The sequence below is a fragment of the Acipenser ruthenus genome, chromosome 2 (assembly GCF_902713425.1).
Source record: "Acipenser ruthenus chromosome 2, fAciRut3.2 maternal haplotype, whole genome shotgun sequence".
NCBI classification, from domain to species: Eukaryota; Metazoa; Chordata; class Actinopteri; order Acipenseriformes; family Acipenseridae; genus Acipenser; species Acipenser ruthenus.
This window is the reverse complement of record NC_081190.1, coordinates 55,166,329-55,188,900: the sequence shown is the minus strand read 5'-3', so window position 1 is coordinate 55,188,900 and position 22,572 is coordinate 55,166,329. Positions and strand designations below refer to the sequence as shown.

At 39.7% G+C, this 22,572-nt stretch overlaps 1 protein-coding gene across 1 annotated transcript in view; it reads right to left on the bottom strand.

The window, feature by feature from the left end:
* The window catches only part of LOC117409044 (tyrosine-protein kinase JAK2-like), a 112,893-nt gene that overhangs the window by 46,944 nt on the left and 43,377 nt on the right, over window positions 1–22,572 (bottom strand). Inside the window, exons 2-5 of the mRNA XM_034014573.3 lie at window positions 16,218–16,461; window positions 8,089–8,212; window positions 7,161–7,278; window positions 3,651–3,796 (exon numbers count right to left, since the gene is read on the bottom strand). Coding sequence (XP_033870464.3) covers window positions 3,651–3,796; window positions 7,161–7,278; window positions 8,089–8,212; window positions 16,218–16,437 — 608 coding nt within the window. The 5' untranslated portion in view covers window positions 16,438–16,461. The remainder of the gene's footprint in view (window positions 1–3,650; window positions 3,797–7,160; window positions 7,279–8,088; window positions 8,213–16,217; window positions 16,462–22,572) is intronic.

Below are 22,572 nucleotides of genomic sequence, written 5' to 3'. Positions count from 1 at the left end.
CTTACTAAGGGAGACAGGACGGTAGTAATGGAGGGATGGTGGATCAAGGGAGTGTTTTTTTAAGATTGGAGTGATACAGGCCTTTTTTAAAAGAGAAAGAGTCAGAGAGAGGTGTTGAGAAGCGAGCAAATGAAAGGGAATACAGCAGGGGCAGCAGCCTGGAAAAGGTGCTTGGGGAGGGGGTCCAGAGCACACGTGGTGGGTTTGTGGCCCTGGAGCAAGGGGCAAAGATCAGAGTCTGAGAGGGGCGAGGAGGAGGAGGGTAGATTAGTAGGGGTTGCAGAGGGTGAGCAGAGGACAGAGGGTGGGTGGGGAAGGAGGCGAGGTTTTGAAGAGTTTGTGGATGTCAATGATTTTGGAGAAGGAGGCAACGTCGTCAGCTGAGATAGAGGAAGGTGGAAGGGGGGAGGGCCAAGAACGGAGGATAAGGTAGAGAAAAGTTTACAGGGATTGTTAGTAGAAGACTGAGTAATAGAGTGGAAATAGCAGCATTTGGCAGAGGTGAGTGTAGAGGAGAAGGAAGAGAGTAGCGAGTGATAGGGATGCAAGGCAGCAGGGAGTTTGGTTTTCTTCCCGTTTCTTTTCAGCAGAGCGCAGTTCAGTACAAGCTGAGTGGAGCATGGTGGAGAGCATGGTGGAGAGCCTGGGTTGGGGTGGGGAGGGGTTTACAGGTCGAGAGGTGAGGGGGCAAAGGGAGTCGAGCCTGGAGATGCGGGAGAAGAGGGTAGAGGTAGCCGAGTCTACAGAGAGTTGGGAGAAGGGGTCAATAAGAGGGAAGGTGCGAGAGAGCAGCAGAGGAGAAGACAGAGGGGGAGAGAAAACTGAGATTTCGATGGAAGGTGACACAGGGGGTCGGCGGAATAAGAAACGATGGGAGTAACAGAGACACAGAGATAAAATAGTGATCAGAGATATCGAGAGGAGTGACTGAAAGGACGGGGGGGAAGCAGTCCCTGGTGAAGACGATGTTCAGTTGACAGGGGGTGAGTGGCGGGTGACGGCGAGAGACAGAAAGAGAAGACGTAAAGAAGGAAATCCAGTAGAGTGGTTGGGGTTGGAGAGACAGATGTTGAGAGTAATGTTACCTATTGCATTATATGGAAAAAAGTTTGGCAACGAGGTATGGCTATTTTCTTCTGATGTAGAAACAGCCATTAACTGAACTTCATGCAAGTACAAGGTCATTCTCTTGGATCAAGTAACCTATTGCATCTTACGTTGATATATCAACACCTGTTAAACCATCTTTCTGTTCCAGTTCTTTTTTAACATTTTAAAAATATCTTCTTGTATTATTTTCTACAATAGGCAGGCTTAAAATGTTATTCATCCTGCAAAGCTATATGAAAATGAGTCTGGGGGGTGGGGTGGGAGGGTGTGTTCAACCGCCCCCCCCACCCTCATCTGACCTTGGCCCCCCCACTTTTAGAAAGGCTATGGCACCATTGGTGATGGGGACCAACCAAGACGTAGCTTCGCTGTAATTTATCAACCATCAGTGCTTTTTCTCTGCCTGGTAACACGGATTCCCTATAGACCCGGTGCTGAAGTATAATGCTGGCATACACAACAGCAGCAATGCTGGCTCCATGGATCAACCAAAGTGCAGCCACCCTAACGCCTCAGCATGGCAAACGTCTGGAATGGGCTGGGTGGGGCATATTGCAGGGGTCCTAAAGTGGGCACCTCCCATCTTCTGTGTTTCGTCAACTATCCCACAACACCTCGGGAAGGCTCGACAGTGATGCCGGTGTCACAGCACCACTCCCCTCCATCCCCCACCCAACCCAGCATAGTTTACTTACCTTAGCCCTCCATTCCTTTTCATTGATGTTAACTTCCTCCACCACCTCTCTTTTGAGGTCCCCAATCGGCCTCTTTCCTCCTCAACCAGAGCCAGTTGCTACTTCTCTCTGCCTCCTCGGATAGAGCCTTCACTATACACCGCAATTCCTGTCCACTGAATACCCAATAACCTACCTCTACTGGATGAACCCGGACTCTCCATGCCCGCTGTTCAATCTCAGCGGCTAACACAGCATACTGGAGTTTCTTCCTCTCATATACCTCTTTCACGGAATTCTCCCATGGCACTGTTAGCTCCACCAGGAGAACAAGGTGTGCTGAGACTGACCACAGGACAATATCAGGTTGAAGGGTAGTTATAGCAATCTCGGGTGATGAAAATAAGGCGCTGGCCAACATCTGCCCGCATGTTAGTAAGCAGCTGAGTGATTATTGACAGGAAAGAAGCTAGAGAGTGGTGGGGATAAATTCACTCTCCAGGTGAAATGACCCAAGAAAGTCTTTCTTTAACCTAGTGTAGTACCAGATACCATGTTTTAAAATGAAAATATTCAATGTATGAGATTTTATTCACATGTATACCTCCACGTGATTTAAGATGAGCTGATGCAGCCTTCTGTGCCTCCCACAAATACACACAAAAAGGAAGGGAGAGAGAGCTTTTAGTCACTGTGCTCCCAGAAAGTGCTACATCAGTTATTGATTTTAAATCAATTTTTAAACTGTGTTTTAAAATTTGTATACTTTATTATATTATTGTTGATCATGCTTTCTTGTTTTATTCATTTTTTTTTATTTGTTATTCTATTTTTAATCTCTACAAATATATTTTGCTTTGATTTTCTTTTGCCTTGTACTGTGCGTTGAGATCCTTTTTGTATGAAAAGTGCTATATAAATAACATTTGATTGACTGGTTGACTGATTGCATGGCTACAATTACAGTAGTCTCCGGCTAAGAGAACACCCCTTGGGATGCAAGCGAAGTGTTCTTATAGCCAAAGTGTTCTCTAAAATGGCGTTAGCCACCAGACACAATATGAAACATAAATATTTATTACTTGTCATGATGCATGTGCATCAACATATGAAATGAACTGAATAAGTAAAAGCAAAACAATAGACTAGTGTATGTTAATAAACTATAATAATAAAAGTAACAGACAAACTAACATTAATAAAACTAAAGCAAAACACGATCAAAAAGCTTAAATCGCTATGTACTATGAAATTAGATGGCAGGTGTGTTTCGTTCTATCAGAATGGCAGAGGCAAAAATAATGGGCGTTACTTAGGGTTAACTTAACGTTAATAAACTAACTGTCAAACTAAATTAACACAGCACCCCTAAAACATGTTAAAAAATGCAGCAGCAATCTACAAGACATGCACATTATTTAACAGAATAGTGAAGCAACTCACCAGAAAGGGAAACACCAAATTGCTCGACGACTTGTGTCTGATTCAGGTTTTTTTGAGAGCTCAAAACAATTGCCAGTGAAGTTACTTTGTACAGCTTTTCTTGAATGCAACCACCAGGATAACCCCTAGTAACTCCTTAGTAGCCAGAGCACTTCCCCTCCCCCATCTTAATTAACCATGATGGCTGATGTCAACTACAATGCAGCTTTCATTCTGCCCAATTCATTGCTGCGATCATGGGCTTGCATTCGGTTTTCTTCTGCTTAGCCTCTTTTTGGCCTGTTGAACAGTCTTACTATTACTCTGGATGTGATAGCTCTGACTGGTTGTTCTTTGCAAGTGAAACAACAGTATGGATTTAAAAACTGAAGAACCATTAACCTAACCAGTACTGAATCCATACACATTATTCTTTAGACCTACCTGACAGTATTGAAGATAGCCAATGGGGACTGGTCCTTCTCCTTGGCTATTCTCAACATGTCCAGCACAGCCATTCCAAGGCACTCTTCCTGGGTCTCATGGGTAATCGGTATCTTGACCCACCCATTCACAAAGTCATCTCGCCACTGGGGAGACAAAGGAAAATCAGAAATGGGATTGATGGGAAAAAAACATAGAAAGCTACCTGTACTTGAAGTAGCTGTATTTGAAGTATTTTTTTACAGTAACAACTTGGAATTGGTGTCCTTTTTTCAGAACACTGGGGAACAATATAAAGTACTTCAGAAACAATTTTTTTAACACTATATTTGAGACAAAATGACAGAGTATTCATATAGCACCAAGGAACAATTAATTAAAAACCAAAAAACATCTTTATTTGTTTAAAAATAACCCTTTTGCAAAAATAAAACAAACAAACAAATGTATCTAAAAACTAAAACCAGAAAAAAAGGTTGAGTTTGTTTAAAGTGGTCATTGCTAAATTAAACTAATTACAGGGGTGTGCAATTCATATCGCCTTACACCCAGGACAACAAGATTTGTGGGAGGGACAACAAGATTTGCCGTTATACTTTGCCCGTTGGGCAAATAGTTTTTATTTATTTATTTTTCCTATGTTCATTCTGTTCATTTAAGTCCCACCCCTATCACCTGATTGGCTAGCTGTGGAAAAAGCTGATCCTCTATTGGTTACAAAGAAACAGGTATTACAGTATTTACGTTTTTTGCAAATTAGGAAATAAGTGATACTGCTTGCTTAATACATGAACCTGACATTTAAATGAAGCAATCTAGTACATTTATTAGCAGATTAGAAAAAAAATGGTGTTGTATAATTTATAAAATTTATTTATAAAATTAATGTGCATGTCCAATAAACCATATTAGTTATTTATTGGACATGCACAATCCATCGATTTGTGAAACTATAAAAACATGAAGATTGACAATTAGGCGTTCCCGAGTGGCGCATCTGTAAAGGCACTCCACCCAGAACTGTGTGGTCCTCCGACGCTGTAGTTCTGTAATGGCTTCACGGCTGGCTTGCAGTGGGGAAAAAAGTGGATTGGCTGACGGCACACGTTTCAGAGGACGCGAGTGCTCGTCTTCGTCTCTCCCGTTAGTGCGGGGGTTGCAGTGGTCAGTTGGGTTGAATAATTGGGCATTCCAAATTGGGAGAAAATCGGGGGTAAAATAATTGCTGATTCCAAAATTATAAATAAAATAATAATAAATAAATAAATAAATAAATAAATAAATAAATAAATAAAAAAAAATGGACAAATATGTTTATAATGATAGAAATGAAATACTTATATATATGAGACTATCTGTACAATAATGTATTATTATTTTAAAATAAAAGTATTAATTCATTTATGTATTTATTTTACAGTGAGAGTAGTGCAGGGAAATAATGTTGCCCTCCCAATTAGTTCAGCAGTTACAAAACTGAAAGAACGTCAAGAAAAATCAGAATTCCACAAAACAGCAGTAATAGTTGGCAAGGATTTCGTATCTGTGATGCAACAAACTAAAACACCTGTACGTCAGGAGTTAAATTCAGCTTATAGAGAAAGAGTGGAAAAAAAGGCAGAAGCTATTTTTATATTAAAATAACTCCTAGTTCTGCTTATTATAGTTGTACTCTTAGGGGTAGATGTACCAAGATGGGCCAGTTGCAGCGCAAACATACCGCAATTTGGATTTTCGTTGTGACAATTCGCAAAAGTATACATTTTGTCGTATGTACTAAGAGAAAATATGTTAATGAAAAGAGCCGTAATGTACTAATTTAAATATTTGTTGCATCTTCTTAACGAGATCTCTAGCATACATTGTGAGAGTCATACAACATTGTTCAATTAAATAGAGGGAGTTGAGTTGTGGTTTGCTGCAGCAGAGGGTGCCTGAAGGATAACGTCTATACATGCAAGGGTGCAAAAATCAAAATAACATTGTTTTTGTTAAATGTAAACATCATCTGTACAATATATTGTGTTCCATCTTCATTTTACTTATTTTAATACTGTTATATATATATATATATATATATATATATATATATATATATATATATATATATATATATATATATATATATATATAAATTTAATCAGATATATAAGTTTAATCAGATTCTATAGTGGGGCCCCCACCTTCACCCCCAAAAAGCTTTTCATAAATCATAGAGTAGCCCCTCGCTAAACCGGACAGGTTTGTCCGACATAAGGAGGTGTCGGGTTTAAAAACAATACAATAAAATTGCACACACATACATTAATAGTTATTGATGTATTTTAAATATAAATCATTGTGCTGAAATAACACTAATGTGTTTTGGGTAGGCTACACATTACATTATGTAAAAATATAAATCTGTACAGTAGACCTATACAGTATACAGTACCGTAGTAAAATCAAATGAATACCTGCTGAACTTTCTTTTTACTTTAGCCTACTGGTAACACAAAATAAATCATGCTGCTGCATTGTACACATTGATGTACAATGTGAATAAAAGATTATTTTAAAATAAAACTAAATGATTTTAGGTTTTTTTATTTTATTTTAATTATTATTATTTTTAACGTGACCTACTTAGTAACCTAGACAATTAACACACAATAGATCATGGTCATATACCACACCCCACTGCCCTCACTCAAATTCCGCCAGTGGTTTGTCCCGGTTTGTGATACAGATTGTATTATGCACATATTTAAAGGTTATCTGCACTACAAACACCCTTTACCAGTAGGATTTTGAAAAGAGAAGCAAATTGTTCTTACTCCTGGCAGTGAGCAAGGACTCATTAGGGGCTGTATGTAAATGTACACAAATATTAAACACAAGGGGCATAACAAGATGTTGTAGCCTTTAATAGATCAGTCAATCAGGTGTCAGTGCCTTAAAAATAAAAATGTGGCTCTCAATTTAAAAGCAAAATTCAAGTGTCAATATTGTTTAAATACATATCCCCAGATAAGAGGAACAAAGGAGGTGCCGTGCCTACCAAATACCCTTTTAAAATCGTCTTCTGTGTCTTTGTGAGCCCAGGCTTTAAATGCTGCAACAGAAATTTCTAGAAGACCAGCCAACATCATTTTAAGTTCAGATCCAGGTGAAGACTGTATTCAAAATATCAGACTTGCTAATTTAGCTTGTACAAGGATTCATTTTTGTAATGGTTTTGGTTTTTTAGAGGACCAAGGTTCACTGTTATAAAATAGGAATGTGTCACTGGGTTGATCTCCCAATGTTCACATATCATGCCTTCATCCTTGATTGCATCTTTCTCAAGATACATGAAATCAACCAGCTTTACCTGATATAAGGCACAAGCCGAAAACTGTTGCCTACTTTACTTGGATTCTTCTTTTTTTTCCCCCACAACAGCAATATAAATTAGAATCCATTGAAGTCAACCTTAAAATGTGTTTTTTATAGAGATATATAATGGTATAAATGTAGGCCACATCATACCTGGGCAAAAAGGTAACACATTACAGAGTCATCGAAGACAGGAGACTCTGCACCACGGGAGACACCGTAACGATAAGCCCTGCAGCCTCCACTGCTGTACCAGTTGGGGAAATAATACCTGTTGGCAAAGGAAATTATATTATTACTTCAAAAAACAGACATGGGGCCAAATCAATAAAAAATAGGTTCTGCTTTTAAATGTCTATATATTTTTGTACGTCTTCCAAGTCTTGGCAGAAGAACTGATGTCTCATCTGAGTTGTTGCACATTCATATTCAATTCCACTGAACCCAACCGAAGAAAAGAAGTTATAATTATTTATTTCAGCATTTTTATTGCAAAACTCCAAAAATGCTAATTCAAAAAGTATACTGTTTAAAACATGGTTTCAAAAGTTCTTAAATTGATGCAATTGTGTCACAATTGTCTGCAGCTTTCACACATCTCATTATAATATTTGAGAACCCTGATTTGCACTATCTACACCCCCTATTTGCGAATTTATGCAGGAACGCCCATAATTACATATTCATCTACGCTTGAACCGCAAACAGAAACTGCTGCCGCAAAGCATTCCCTAAAAAGTCACAAATAGCATTGCTCCTGTCTGGTACATTTCACCCAAGACTTCCTGAATACTACATTTACGTATTTTCAGGCGCATTGACTTGGAACAGAGATTAAACATGGTTTGAACGATAACATATTGACAAATCAGGTAAAAGGAAATATCCAATCCATTTTCTAATTAGAATTAAGATATTGTCAGTCCCCGTTAGGACTGCAGGCAGACAACTTAATTGCTCCAACTCCCTTTGTTGGAGGAAGTTACATAAGGAAGTTACCTTTTCCAACATGAAGGATTCTTGCTACAGGGGGAAAAAAAGTTTACACCTTTTTTTGTTTTTCCACATTTCCTGAACCCACCTGATTCGAAAGAGCACAACCTCACCGGATGAATTGTTCAAATGGAAGATGTGATTCGGTGGGTACCAAGTCCGGTCACTCTCTCGCATGACACCAAACATATTCAGATAAACTGGGGTGATACCTGGGGATGGAAGAGAGAGGAAAAGTTGCTGACCAGTGTACTTTATACAGACATTACAGCAAAACGATCATATCACTGCAGGACTTATCATTAACAGTGTTATTTCTTTAGTCAATTGTCCACTTTTCTAATGTGAAGAAGAAGAAAAAAAACCCAGCCTAACCGACTGTTTGGTAGATATGAAGGGAAACATTTGAAAAAATCCTTTAAATAACTGCAAGGTTTTTATTTTTTGTTTGTTTGTTTATTACACTGTCCTGGAGGTTAACAGTATGTGAATATCCTCCAATGATTACCATGTAATTCTTTCAAAAAGCTGGTACTGTAAATCTACAGGGAATAGGGATACAATGGGTATGACTTTCCAGAACCGAAACTTTAATAAAATTTCAAACCGAACGATTTCGACAAAAGATGGAACCAAACCGGAACCAAAACCAACATTTTTGTAACATGAAAGAGTTGGCAGTCTCAGCACTAAGCCGGCGGCATGTAGGTGGTTCACATTAACATATCTTAATAATTTTAATATAGTAACATAAATCATATAGTAACAATACTTACTTGATTGATTATAACAGCCCTCAGTAGGGATAATGTGTCTTCATGTTTCCCCTCATCAAACACATCATGCAAAAATTGCAGTACTACTGCCATGGGACAAGGCATGAGGCAAACACCATGTCTGAGAGATGCTCCACTTATACCCGTACCGGGAATGTGTAGATGCTGTTCTGGCATATTGTAGGGTGTCAATGACCCTATTGGACAGACCCAGACGACTCAAACGCAGCCGTTTAGGGGCCAGATCCAGAGCTGCAGGCTCGATGGGTTGGGATGCCATAAGGTCCCCTGCACCTGACTGAGCAGGTCGAGGCGCTTGGGCAGTCTCCACGGTTGGTCGCTCAGGAGCTGCATCCAGGTTTAAAACCAGAGTCTCCTGGGCCAATAAGGGGCTACTAGGAGCACCTTGGCCGGTTCTGTCTGAATTTCTCCAGACACAGCGTGAGCAAGGCTAGCAGTGGTAAGACATATAACAGTTGCCTCGGCCTCTGGTGTGCCAAGGCATCTACCACCAGCTGGTCCCCGCCTCCTATTATGGAGGACCAGAGGGGACAGTGGGTTGATTCCTGGGAGGCAAAGAGATCTATCTCTGCTCTCCCAAACTTCTCCCACATGAGGCTCACCACCCTGTGCAGATGTACTACCCGCATGTGAGAGGAGGTTCTCGTGTGCCCAGAGCAAAAGCAAAGAGGCCACCCTGGTGGTTGATGTAAGCCACCACTGTTGTGTTGTCTGTACGGACAAGCACGTCTCCCTCGAACCTTCTGCAAAAAATGCTGCAAGGCTAGGTAAACTGCCTGCAGCTCTAAAACATTTATGTGGAGACCGTGCCAAGGGGGGTTCCACACACCTTGCACACCCCTGCCATTCCACACAGCACCCCAGCCCAGGCTAGATGTGTCCATGGTGACAACCTCCCTTCTGGTGACACCACCCAGCGCTACGCCAAGGCATAGATGGGCTGGCTGTTTCCACCAAGAGAGTGCCTTTAGACCAGTGTTTCTAAACTGCGACCACTAGCGTGATTTTGTGCGGCCACAGCAGCTCCCGAGTAGCCTACCTGTGGAAGTTTTCTGCAAAAAAAGTTTTAGTAAGTTTTAGGTTACTGTTAGTTTTTTATTTGTTTCTTTGCTGCTATATTTCTGTGTGAGCCAGTAATTCTGGGCTTGTTTGCATATTTCTATGCCCTTGTAGGGAATTTTACTATGTTAAAGCATTATTAAATTTAGCTCTGAATTGTGCAGCAAGTGATTGACTGTTTTTTTTTTTTTGTCTGCTGACCTGTTTTATATCTCCAGTTTATTGTTAGAAGGGCCTTGGAATTAAGATACATTAGAGAGAGACTGTTGTAATTTAGCTTTATTACAGAAATGATTGAAAACTATTTAGATGTGCGTATGTCTACATATTCTTAACTTTCCAAACGATTAACAAAGTATATTTAGGAAAAATTTGCAGTGCGACCACCAGTAAGTGTTAGTGGCCGTTTGGCCGCACTTTGAGGCCACAAAAGAAAACTGTTTGAGAACCACTGCTTTAGACAGTGATGAGATCGGTCAACAGGCAGTCGTGGTTCAATGCAGGCTGAAAAACCCTGCTGTTGAACCAGGCCTGCAGAGGGTGCCTGCACAAGAGACCCAAAGGAAGACTCTGGGAAGCTGCTGCCATCAAGCCCAGAAGTTTCTGGAACGTCACTATCGTGAGCACTCGGGTTGAGCTGAAAGAGCTCGAAACAGGCAACCATTCTCTGCAATCTGTCGTCCGACAGAACGGACAGTATGGATCTGGAGTCCAAGCACACTCGTAGATAGGAAGCTGCATTGCAAGTAGAAATAAATACGGTGAAGGATTACTATTGTTGTTTTAATTGCTTTAATAAAAAAACTCCCAAAGCCAAATTTTTTTTAAGAGTATTAAAGACAAAAGGTGTTCAGCTGTATCAAAAGCATTGTAAAAATCAAGAAAGAATATAACTAAGATATCTAATACTAATCTAATATTATTTGTAATATGCCTATTTTTCATAAAACCCGATTGTGTTTCATCTATTATTGTATTAAGAGCTATTTTTATTCTTCTTGCAAATATCAAAGCTAAAATGTTATAATCGTTGAGAAGACTTATGGGCCTTCAGTTATCAAGTAAAAGAACATCTTTTTTGGGTTTAGGTATTAAGATAATTAATCCCTGATTCAAGGTATGCGTCAGAGATTCTACATTTATACTTTCTGAATATACCTTATATAAAAAATAGACAACTGCTTCACAGACATTTAATAAAATTTGGCGGTAATACCATTGGTGATACCTGGTGATTTATTATTTTTAAGGTTACCAATTGAGTCTATAATTTCTTGCATAAGGATGTCCATCACAAAAACTTTTTTCATCTGCATTAATGTTTTAACATTTCCTATTAAGTCAAAAAATATTTTAGTAGAATCTTCACAGATATTAGATTTATATAAGTTGTGATAGAAATTTGCACATTGAGTGGCTATTTCCTTGGGTTATTTCTGATATTGCCATTCACAATAAGTTGAGTAATGGAGTTGATCTGGAAGTGGTGTATTTCCAATCTAAAAAAGTAAGAATGTGTTTCTCCTTCTTATATCCATTTTTTTCTTGATCTAATAAAAGCCCCTTTAGTCCTGACTTTATATAACTCATCTAATTTATTCTGTAGTTCATTAATTTCAAGTCTTTCTTCATCTGAAGCGTGCTCAGTATTTTTTTTTTTGAAAGAGTAATAATTTTAGCATTTACCTTTTCCTCCTCCTTTTGTCTCATTTTAGTCTGCTTACTACCAAGTTTCATAGCAAATTTTCAAATTTCAAATTTTAGGAGCGCCCAATTCTTCCCAAAAATATTTTCATTTAAGGCTTTAATCCAATAAGCGTCAATTAATGTACTTATCTTTTTTAACTTTTTCATTTTCTAATAAAGAAATATTTAGCTTCCAATATGAAGTTTTGCTATTTTTGGTTATTGGAATTGTTGATAAATCTAACTGTATATATATTGTTTTGTGATCAGTTAAGGGGTTTGGAAGAATTTCTACCTTAACATTATTTTAATTGATAAATCTTGATACTAACCAAAAATCAATGCGAGACTGTCGTGAACAAGCTTTGTTACTCCAGGTACAAGTTTTATCATTAGGGAATTTTTTTCCTCCAAATATCAACTACATCAAATTTTTCAGTGAATAATATTAGGAGATCTTTTTGGTGGCCATCTATCCAAAGTATCATCTTGGGTTATATTAAAATCCCCTCCGAGCACAATTTTAGAGTTTGGATTTTTTTTTTTTGCCAAAGTAAGATTTTATCTTCTAAAGATAAATTTTCAGTATGAGAATAATAACTACAAATATTAATTGATATTATAATGTGATCATTGAGTTTATTAATGAGAAAAATGTAGTGACCAGTAAGATCGCTTTCTGATTGAAGAATGTATAAATAATGGATAAAGATGACATTTTAAGCTAGTAGAATTTAAATGTTACTATCAAGAACAATAGTTTAAACTTATTAAGGAATATTACTAATTGTCAGCTGAGAACATCTGACCACTTAGTAAATTCAAAATATATGCATATACAGTTGTCCCGTGTTATACCGCCCCCCTTTATAACGCCAGCCTCGCATACCGCCAGCTATTCTCTCTGAACAGGACAGCAGTGTGGAGTAGTGGTTAGGGCTCTGGACTCTTGATCGGAGGGTCGTGGGTTCAATCCCAGGTGGGGGACACTGCTGCTGTACCCTTGAGCAAGGTACTTTACCTAGATTGCTCCACTAAAAACCCAACTGTATAAATGGGTAATTGTATGTAAAAATAATGTAATATCTTGTAACAATTGTAAGTCGCCCTGGATAAGGGCATTTGCTAAGAAATAAATAATAATAACAAATGTCACCAATATAAAAACAGTGCTATTTGTACCCGTTATATAACCACCCCGCTGTCAGCCACCCACCAACTTCCCAAGCCAAGCAAACCTAAATATAAGCATTGTAGCACCAGCAAAATAATCATGGCCAATTAAAACAACAAAGTTATTCAGTTAACCTTTGACACGCTTTCCTAATTCGTTGTTAACTGAACGTTCATACCAATGTCATCAACACTCCCGCTCCCAAAGCAAAACAGAAAGTACAAAATGGCGAGTCGACCCTACATTTAACACAAGAGTAAAAGAAACAAATCATAGCTATAAATTAGAAACAAAAAAAAGAAATTGTAGTTGCTAGCTTATAATCGAACAATACTTCTGTAAATATATTTACTGTTAGTTCTGACACTCCCCCCCCCCCCCCCCCCCAAACCTGAGCTGAGATTCTTCAATTTGTGGGAGAAGATCATACTTCAACCCCATCTACAAATGCTCGAGCCCCTACAAAATATGTGCGTTTTCTTTCTTTGAGTGCTTTTTCAATGGTGGGCCAGAGCTGACGTCGGGTTTCTCTGTCTGCCCGTGACAAATCTTCTGCAAATCAGTGTCACTTTTCCTTTAGAAACGATGACTTTTTAGCAGCTTTCCAGATCGCATCCCTGTAGTGCCGCAGTGAGAAATGTAAAATAATCCTTCTGGGACAGGTGTTCCCCCGATTGATTTTTCCCTAGTTTATGAACAGTGTCAATGACATCGGGTATTTTCATTTTGACATCCGGAAGGAGAGTTTGACAAATCTGAATAACTTCCAAACTTATGCTTTCGTTTTCCTTTTCTGGTACACCATACTGTTTTAAGTCCCAATGCCTTTTGTATCTTTCAATTTCTGATATTTTGCTTTCGCATGCATCTAGCCTTCCTTCTGTTTTGTTTAATGCGAAGTTCAACTTGCTTAACTTTGCTTTTCATTTCCTTGACTTCAGCACATACAAAGTCCAGTGTTTTTTTTAGGCTTTAAATTTATTGCGTTTTCTCCAATCAGCTTTTCAAGACCATCCTCTCTATCACTGATCACTTGTTTCAGGGAAGCAATAATATTTGTTTCCATTTTAAGATTTGGGTCTGGCTGAGTGTCAATCTTACCTCATTTAGGAGCAGGACTCTTGCTGGGGGTACTAGGGAAGATAGCACATCCAAAAAATTCTCCAACTTCATCCACTTCACTGTCAAAACTTCCAGAGGAACATGTGTAGTTGTGATTAGTTACAGCAACGGTAACATTAGCTCCTTCTTCTACCAGTATCGGATTTTCAGCGTCCTTATTTTGTCTTGGTACATGACAGCCTGTTGTATTTTATTTTTTTCATTCCTTTTGCCTTCTTTAGACATTTATACATTCAGAAGTTAGGAATTTAAGAATGAAAAAGATTTCCGTGGCGTGTTTTTCTTCGGCCAGTAAATATGCATTTCAGTTATAGTGTCGTTTTATAGTGTGTTTATAGTGTGTATTTATTTATATTCTGGTCAAACAGAGCTCAGCAGAGTGACATCCTTCTAAGCCTTCTGGCCTCCCTCCCTCCCTCATTGGTCAAGGTAAGATTGAATGTTTGTATTAAGTTGTGTATTAGAAAACACTCTCTTTTTAATATCTAAGTAAAATTATATATATCTTTTTTTAACTGGGTTAATTAGTTGATTTGTTGGGGTATTCAAAGTTGTTCTAAATCGCTAGCATTTTCAAAATTGTACTTTATACTCAATATTTTGAACAATGCATTTTTAAAATGCTTTGTTATTGTAGGGGGGTGCATATTTCCACGTAAATGTTGTAACATCAATAAATGAACCCTGCATAATAGTATGGGGATGCATTTTCTGAAGGGGATGCAAAATTCGATTTACAACATCATCAGAAAATGCACTTACAATATATTGTGATCATCACAAAATAATAAACCAACGCAGATTGGTTACACTGTCCATAAATAAAGCAAACATTCATACATTGGTAAGATTAATAAATAATGCTGGGACTAATATCCAAATTAACATTTTGTTACAGGCATTTGAAGGCAAAAAAAACATGTCGGTGTCCGTCAGAAATTACACAATTGAGATTCGTATCACAACGTGTTTTGCATTGAACCAATTTACCACCTTGCCAGAATTTCCATTAGCAAGAGGAAAAATATGTCTGTGTGGGATGGATATATATATATATATATATATATATATATATATATATATATATATATATATATATATATATATATATATATATATAGCCACTCTTGGAGCCCTATTTATTTCTGACTGTCAAAAAATTGCGCACATAACACTAGCTACCATACTTGTGAAATTGCCAGTGCTGCTTCAGATTTGGCAAGTCTGTTTTTGTCTGGAGGATGGCTTGTGGAGACGTCAGACCAGGAAGAGACAGACTCAGTACTACAAGGTAAGCGCTGCTGCGCGTTTTAATAATAAACAAAAAGGTTGAACAAAAAAAAACACTTTTGTATAACAAAACGGCATGATGGCCGAAACAAACAGACACACTCAAAACAAGGAATCCAAACAAGCATTGTGCTGAATTATCTTGTTAGGATTCCTTGTTTTGTGTGTGTGTGTTTGTTTCGGCCATCGTGCCTAAACAAACAGACACACACGTTTTCTTTCTAGTTCTCATTAACTCATGTTTCTCATTCTTTCGCCCTGAACACCCAACCACGAGTGAGTGACTGATTGTTCCCTAACGACTTTAAACACCCGTGCCCAAATACATATATACATTTTAAATAATAACACACACTGCCACACTGCCATATGATACAGATCAGGCACAATGCTTCATGTTGCCAACACTGTCCCAACTTGCAAAGGAAATGCCTCCTATTTTGATCAATGTTTTGTTTTTCTTTTTTTATGTTGCAATCCTAGTTTTTGTTATGTGGAATGTAATAAAAGAGAAATAAAATGATGCGTAAATGTTTTTTTTTTCATTGTTCAATGTCCTCTTTTCCATCAAGTTAAAATGTAATGTTACTACTTTATGAAAATGTGTCTAAGGCCACTTTGTTAATTGCACAGACACAACAATGGCAGGGACTATAAAAAAAATGTGTTGTCTACTTTATACTGTTTTTACCTGAAATGCAGACAAGATATATATACATTGTATATATACTACTGTATGGCATTCTTTATTTTGTAGTTAATTCATTAGGGTAAAGTAAGGCCTTCACAACCTAATCTTACTTCTAGGATATTTTTCAACTTCAATATTTTAATACTTGTCTGAATCTGATATCTGATATCCGAACATGAAAATACCATGTTTGTCGCTGCATTATAAGTTTCCAATAACAAAAAAAGTCAGTAGGTGGATTATATTCTACCTGTGTTTCCTACCTCAAGGTCTTTTTCAATCTGCGTTTTTGAGTTAGATTTGCTGTCATTTTTTTTTTTATTTCCTGCATATATAATGAAGTTTTTTGTGTAAACATGATCTCTTTAGAGAGATTTCAAACCACACATTAGACTCACCACATGCTTTGGCTGCCTCTATGCAGATCTCTTCAGCCACATACTCTCCCATCTTAAAGACGACTGTCTCTCCCTCGGCCTCGGCCTGGCTGTGGTAAAGGTAAAGCAACAGTCCTGGCTGGACCTGCTTAGGGACATGTGGGCTCCTGTCGACATCGCCATTCTGGTGGGGAGTAGGGCACGTCAGTGTCTCCATGTCAGTCACTGTGATGCAGGCCATGGCTCTTTAGAGGACCACATCCACCTGCCAGGGACAAATCAGAACAACAACTAGTCAGAACAGAGAGGTTTAGAAGATATGGATTGGAATGGATCCACAAGACTAACACCAAACGGCTGCTGCGTCACTTACTGGTGAAAAATAGGTTAATCAAATCAATTGTCTACTGGAAGTCCCCTATTTAGAAACTTTAAAGCAACATCGGAGAATTCAAAAACATATTCAGAGTAGAACGTACATAAGCAGTACATGTCTTAGATACTGTACAGCACAACAGGCTTTTGTACAGCTGTCGGTTTGGGGCTCCGTTTAGGTAGCACAGGAACTACAAATGGCAAAGCACTGCTGATAACAGACAAGCCATGTACGTCTTCTCACCAACACAACTATCATCTGTCTACTTAAGCACAAAGGCCCCTTTAACTTCCTGCCACAACTTTCTATCAGCCATCAGTATTGCAGTACATTTTCTGTATCTTATCTTTCCATCTTGTTTTCTGCTTTCCTATAATTCTTAACATCCCTCTCACACGCCATCCTTTTAACATTCTGTGATCAAAATACACCCATCTGCTGGTTGGTAGAAAAAGCCCAAATCAAGACACATTACAACAGGGAAGTTTAAAGAGTGACCCATAACTTCAAAACTCTTAATCAGAAATCTAAAGGTAAATCTTATCTTTGAAGTTTAAAGAGTAATTTGGTACCGCTAGCAAATATCACAGATATCTTAATGAAGTGTGTCATTTTACTTTTTTTAGAATATTTTGTGTTTTAATCATCATATCCTCAGAAGTTTAAAGCCCTGCTGTGTCCTCAGAAACACCCCCCTGCCACACAGTGCCCCCAGTGGATGTAAGAAATACCACATTTGTAGTATTAACCCCTTCTCTGCTGAGGCCCTTGAAATGCTCTGTGCTTCAAGAATGTTGTGATTTTGGGAGTCAGGTGTTTTACACCAACAGTACCATATGCTTCCTTTCAGATACCCTAAGCAAACTATATATTTGTTTATTTTGTCACATTCTGAAGTTTTCATCGATGCCAAGTTTTTGTGGATTTTGGTCATGTGACAAAAGTGTAGTGGCTGGCTATGACGGGCTCCACATGGCACAAATAAGAGAAAAAAAGACGATACATGTTCACAATACTAATGCAATGTGCTAACAACAAACAAAACTGAGTGTGTTCTCCCAAATTATACAACAGGATTAGCTTTTAATGGTTAAACTAACATTTTACAGAAAATTCAAACTTTTGAAATAAAGAAATTCCAATGGCACCATCATATAGTAAACTGCTACACTGAAGAAGACATTGACCCTTCTGTAATGTCCTGTCCTTGTAATCATCCCACTTCTTCCACAATTTCAATTGTAAGTCCTGAAGTAAACTTTTTTTAAAATGCCTTGGCTCTACTTCAGGTTAATAACACTAGGGGGCCTATGTTCTAAGCGTTGTGCATGCACAAATATCAAGTCGTGCATGCGCGAAATGGTAAAAGCAACTGTACGTCAAAGCAACTGTACGTCTCGGCAGCAAGATTCTCCAGTAAATATGCAGATATCATTGGCCTCTGAGGTGCTCCTGATTACATATGCAGAGCAGATGCACCTGCGCATAATGGTATGTACTAAAGTGTAGGGCTGCAACGAAGGGTACATTTTGACCTTCGAAGGTTCGGAGCACATTACCGAAGGAAGGTTCGAACCGTCAATGGTACTAATTTGCATAATTTACTGGTGACGTCACCATAGCTACTAGTTTACATTTGATTGAAAATCCATTATTTTACAGGTAAGCCATACACATGGAATAAAACATTCAGATGTAGTTTAAAATACGTCATATAAAACAGTAATCATGTTTTTATCATTTTAAAAAATAAATATACGTTTATGTACACGTAATTGATGCTGTTTGCGCTATACTGTATACAGTAACATGAACTTACACTTGTCAAGTGACCCCAGAGATTGGTTGTGCCTCCATGATATATCAAGAGTCGCTTGCACAGTTCGCATTCAGCTTTTTTTTTGGTCGTCTGGGCATTTAACAAAAAAACCCAAACAGCAGAGGGGTTTCAAGGTATTTCTTTCAATACAGTTTATGCTATACAATGCTTTGAAGAAATTAAAGGTTTGCCTCTGGATAACACGAGATAACAGAGAAAAAAAAAAAAAGTGCGTGAATGTTGCCTGACAAACCTTTGAATTCCTGGCTAGCGAACGAACCTTCGAACACAGCCCTACCAAAGTGAGCATCTAATCGCGCCATTACTTGCACGTGCCACTTAAGACTATAAAAAGGTGTGCTTGTGTGAGTGTGTTCTCCAGACAGAGATAAGTCATGAAAATCCATGACATGCAGTATTTCTGTCATGGGCAGATGTGGCGGTAACATAAAAATGCTGTATGCCATGGCTTTTAATGAGATATCTTGTTTATACCAATAATGCAAACTGTACATCAATAATATACTATATATACAGATTTAATTGTGTTAAACACATGGCTTTGGGGGGGAAAAATGTGACGTCTCTGACTCAATGCCTGCATTTGTGTGGCTTAATTAGTTTATGAAGGGCCAAATTAAAATTTAATTGTATATTTTATTGAATGTGGTCAGTGTTTTCGCTGTCTTTCGTCTCTCACTCGAATTACAAATGATTTTTGAGTGATAAAGAAAAAATCAGCCCAGTAGCCACTAGTGACGACTGCTTCTGTCTACTGTAATATTAAAACTACTGTACCAGTGCCACAAACAATAATATACCAATGGGATTACTACAGCCACGGTTATGGCTCACACAAACTTCACTGTCGACAACCTGATTATTTTTTTCAGGATCTACGGCATTCAGGTCATGTTGCTAGGTAAACACAAAACCACAGTTCTAATTAAAAGTTTTAATTAGTTACCTCAATACCCTTAGTCATTTTGAATGTTAAACGCAAGCTTTCAGACTCTTGACTGACCTCCTCTCGACCCAAACGTGTGTATGTGGGGAAAAAATAATATTGTGGTTAAAGTTATCAAGCTTCGGAATATGAACACGTCACAGGTATACTGCTTCAACGATAGCTGTCCATCTATGAATTTCCTTATTCCCACCCTCCCGAGCCATTGATTGTTAAAATTCAGACTGAACCCGTCCCTGGGATCCGTAGCATTGGTCAGAAAGCCGAGTACCATTTCTCAGTAGTTTACACTATTACTACCGTACTGGAATTTACAGTAGTAGTATTATATCTATATTTTGATGTATTTTGACATTGTACGTAATTTGACTTGAACTAATTATTTTGAAGTTTTGAAAAAAAGAATAGAGTTTCTATTAGCAGTTTAACTGTAAAATTATCAATGGAATAAAACATTGCAAATAAGGGTTATTTAAAAAATAAACGTGTATTATTCTTTATTTATCAGTGTTGAACAAGAAGAAACAAAAAGTATTTTAAAAACACAAAAAAAGATGTTTTCCAAAAATGTAAGTCTTAAAAAGGGGAGAGCGACCTATATGCTAGTGCGACCTATACAACGAATTTTACGGTAGTTAAAACACAACCATACAATATGATAGAGAGAGAGATAAAGCAGATCATACTACTATAACAGAGGTTGCGTTGATGCAAAATAAATCCATTGGACGGAAAAATATTTTGTCTTGCGTTTACGGGACACGCAGAATGGGAAAGGGACGCAGACATGCATATTCGTGGTAATCTATTACACTGCAGCAAAATGACCGTAAAATACTGCTTGTTTAAAAAAAAAAAAAAAAAAAAATAATATGTTCTGCAATATAACAGCCTTGATTAAGGTACACACCAGTCCTGTAGGTGGCAGGAATAAGCCTCATATTTGGCTTAAGCAGCAATATTAAGGATATTTACTTTTAGGCCCTGTCCACACTACATAACCAATCAAGAACCGTACTCAACAACGTTTTAATTAATCCAGCTCAAAGCATCCACACTGAAGTACCGTTTCATGTTTAGCTGGGCATAATGCGTACACACAGTATTACTATTAAAATAGTTCGGTTACAGTTCCTAGCAGCACAATGAACAGTGGGAATTCATACAATAGTATCCCACCATGCACTGTGTTTTATTTTAAAATAATGTGTTATGCCCCTGTCACAAAGGCGGCTGGAGTGGGTGGCGTCAGACCAGAAAGGAATACACAGACAGACGGTGGTGATGAGAAGCTGAGTGCAAATGGTAGCACTCAGCGTTTATTAACAAAATAAAAGGTTTAAACAGAACACAAAAACGGGACACGGCACTTGAGGCCAAAATAAATAGATGAACAAAAACGGACTAAAACAGTAAACAGACAGACAAACGGTGAGTGAAGCAAAACAAATGTTTCTTTCTTTCTTTCTTTCTTTCTTTCTTTCTTTCTCCTCTCCCGTTCTCCACTCTCGAACACCCAACCCCGAGTGAGTCAAACGTGCATCTATATATACTGTTGTGCTGGGATTCAATTACTAATTAATTATTCAATTGAATCCCAGCACGTGAATTAATTCTGTGCAACCCTGTGCTCACATACTATACTTTAAATGCACGTGAAGTGATGTGCAATCCCGTGCCTAAATATAATTATACAATTTAAATCACACGTGAAACACAGACCCGTTTATATCCCGTGTACCAATGACTATACACCAACATTTAAACACGCAACACGTAACATACAACATATAACACACAAATGCACACAGGGGCGGGGCACATTGCCACATATAACCCCGCTTGTGCGCAGCACACATGGCCTCAACGGCCACCTCCCCCCTTAAAAACCCAGCAGTCCAGGACAAAGTCTCGGGCTGGGAAGGGAGGCTTCAGTGGGCCCATGGCTGGCAATGCTTTCAGCACCCCTGCCGGTAGTGGCACGGCTGACAGCATGCTGGTCCACTCCTGCAGCGAAATTGCTGCGGGGGATGCTGGTCTCCTGACCTCTCCCCCTTTCTTCGTAGCCGGTAGCTCCCCTTGGTGGGGCTCCAACCACAGTACTTCCGGCAGCGAAACTGCTGCAGTGGGAGCAGGTCTCATGACCTCCCCCACCTTCTTCGTGGCCGGCAGCTCCCCTTGGTGGGGTTCCGGCCAAGGTACTTCCTGCTGCGATGCGAAGCAACAGGCAGCCCCAGGCGATGCGGAGCGGCTGGCAACCCCAGGCGATGCGGAGCGGCTGGCAACCCCAGGCGATGCAGAGCGGCTGGCAGCCCCAGGCGATGCCAGACAGGCATCCTTGGGCGAAGTGTGGCAGGCATTCTTGGGCGAACGAGGCAGGCATCCTTGGGCGAAGCGAGGCAGGCATCCTTGGGCGAAGCGAGGCAGGCATCCTTGGGCGAAGCGAGGCAGGCATCCTTGGGCGAAACGAGGCAGGGAGTCAGGACCAGCTGGGGTGCGGGTGTTGGCCCTCTTCTCGGCCTCTGCGGCCGGGCGGTTCTTCCCCGTGCTTCCCTCAGCAGCCTATGCAAGGGCTGCTGAGGACCGCCAGCATCTAGACCTGGTCCTTTTGGTGAAGGGAGAGGCAGCTCCTGCTCCTCTCCCCCTGATGGTGATGGAGGCAGAGGCAGCTCCTGCTGCTCTGCTCCTGGCGGTGAAGGTGGCGGAGGTAGAGGCAGCTCCTGCTGCTCTGCTCCTGCCGGTGAAGATGGCGGAGGCAGAGGCAGCTCCGGCTGCTCTGCTCCTGCCGGTGAAGGTGGGAGCAGCGTGTAGTCTCCTGGCGATGGAGGTGGGAGCAGCGCGTAGTCTCCTGGCGACGGAGGTGGGAGCAGCGTGTAGTCTCCCTCTTTTGCAGGGGACTGGTGCGGCTCTGCCTCTCTTGCAGGGGACTGGTGCGGCTCTGCCTCTCTTGCAGGGGACTGGTGCGGCTCTGCCTCTCTTGCAGGGGACTGGTGCGGCTCTGCCTCTGAAGGGGAAACCAGCAGGCATTCTTCCTCTGCTGGTGGAGATGGGGACAGCAGGCATTTTCCCTGTGCTGGTGGAGATGGGGACAGCAGGCATTCTCCCTCTGCTGGTGGACATGGGGACAGCAGGCATTCTTCCTCTGCTGGTGGAGGTGGAACCAGCAGGCATTCTCCCTCTGCTGGCAGCTTGGGTCCTAGGGCTGTGGAAGCCC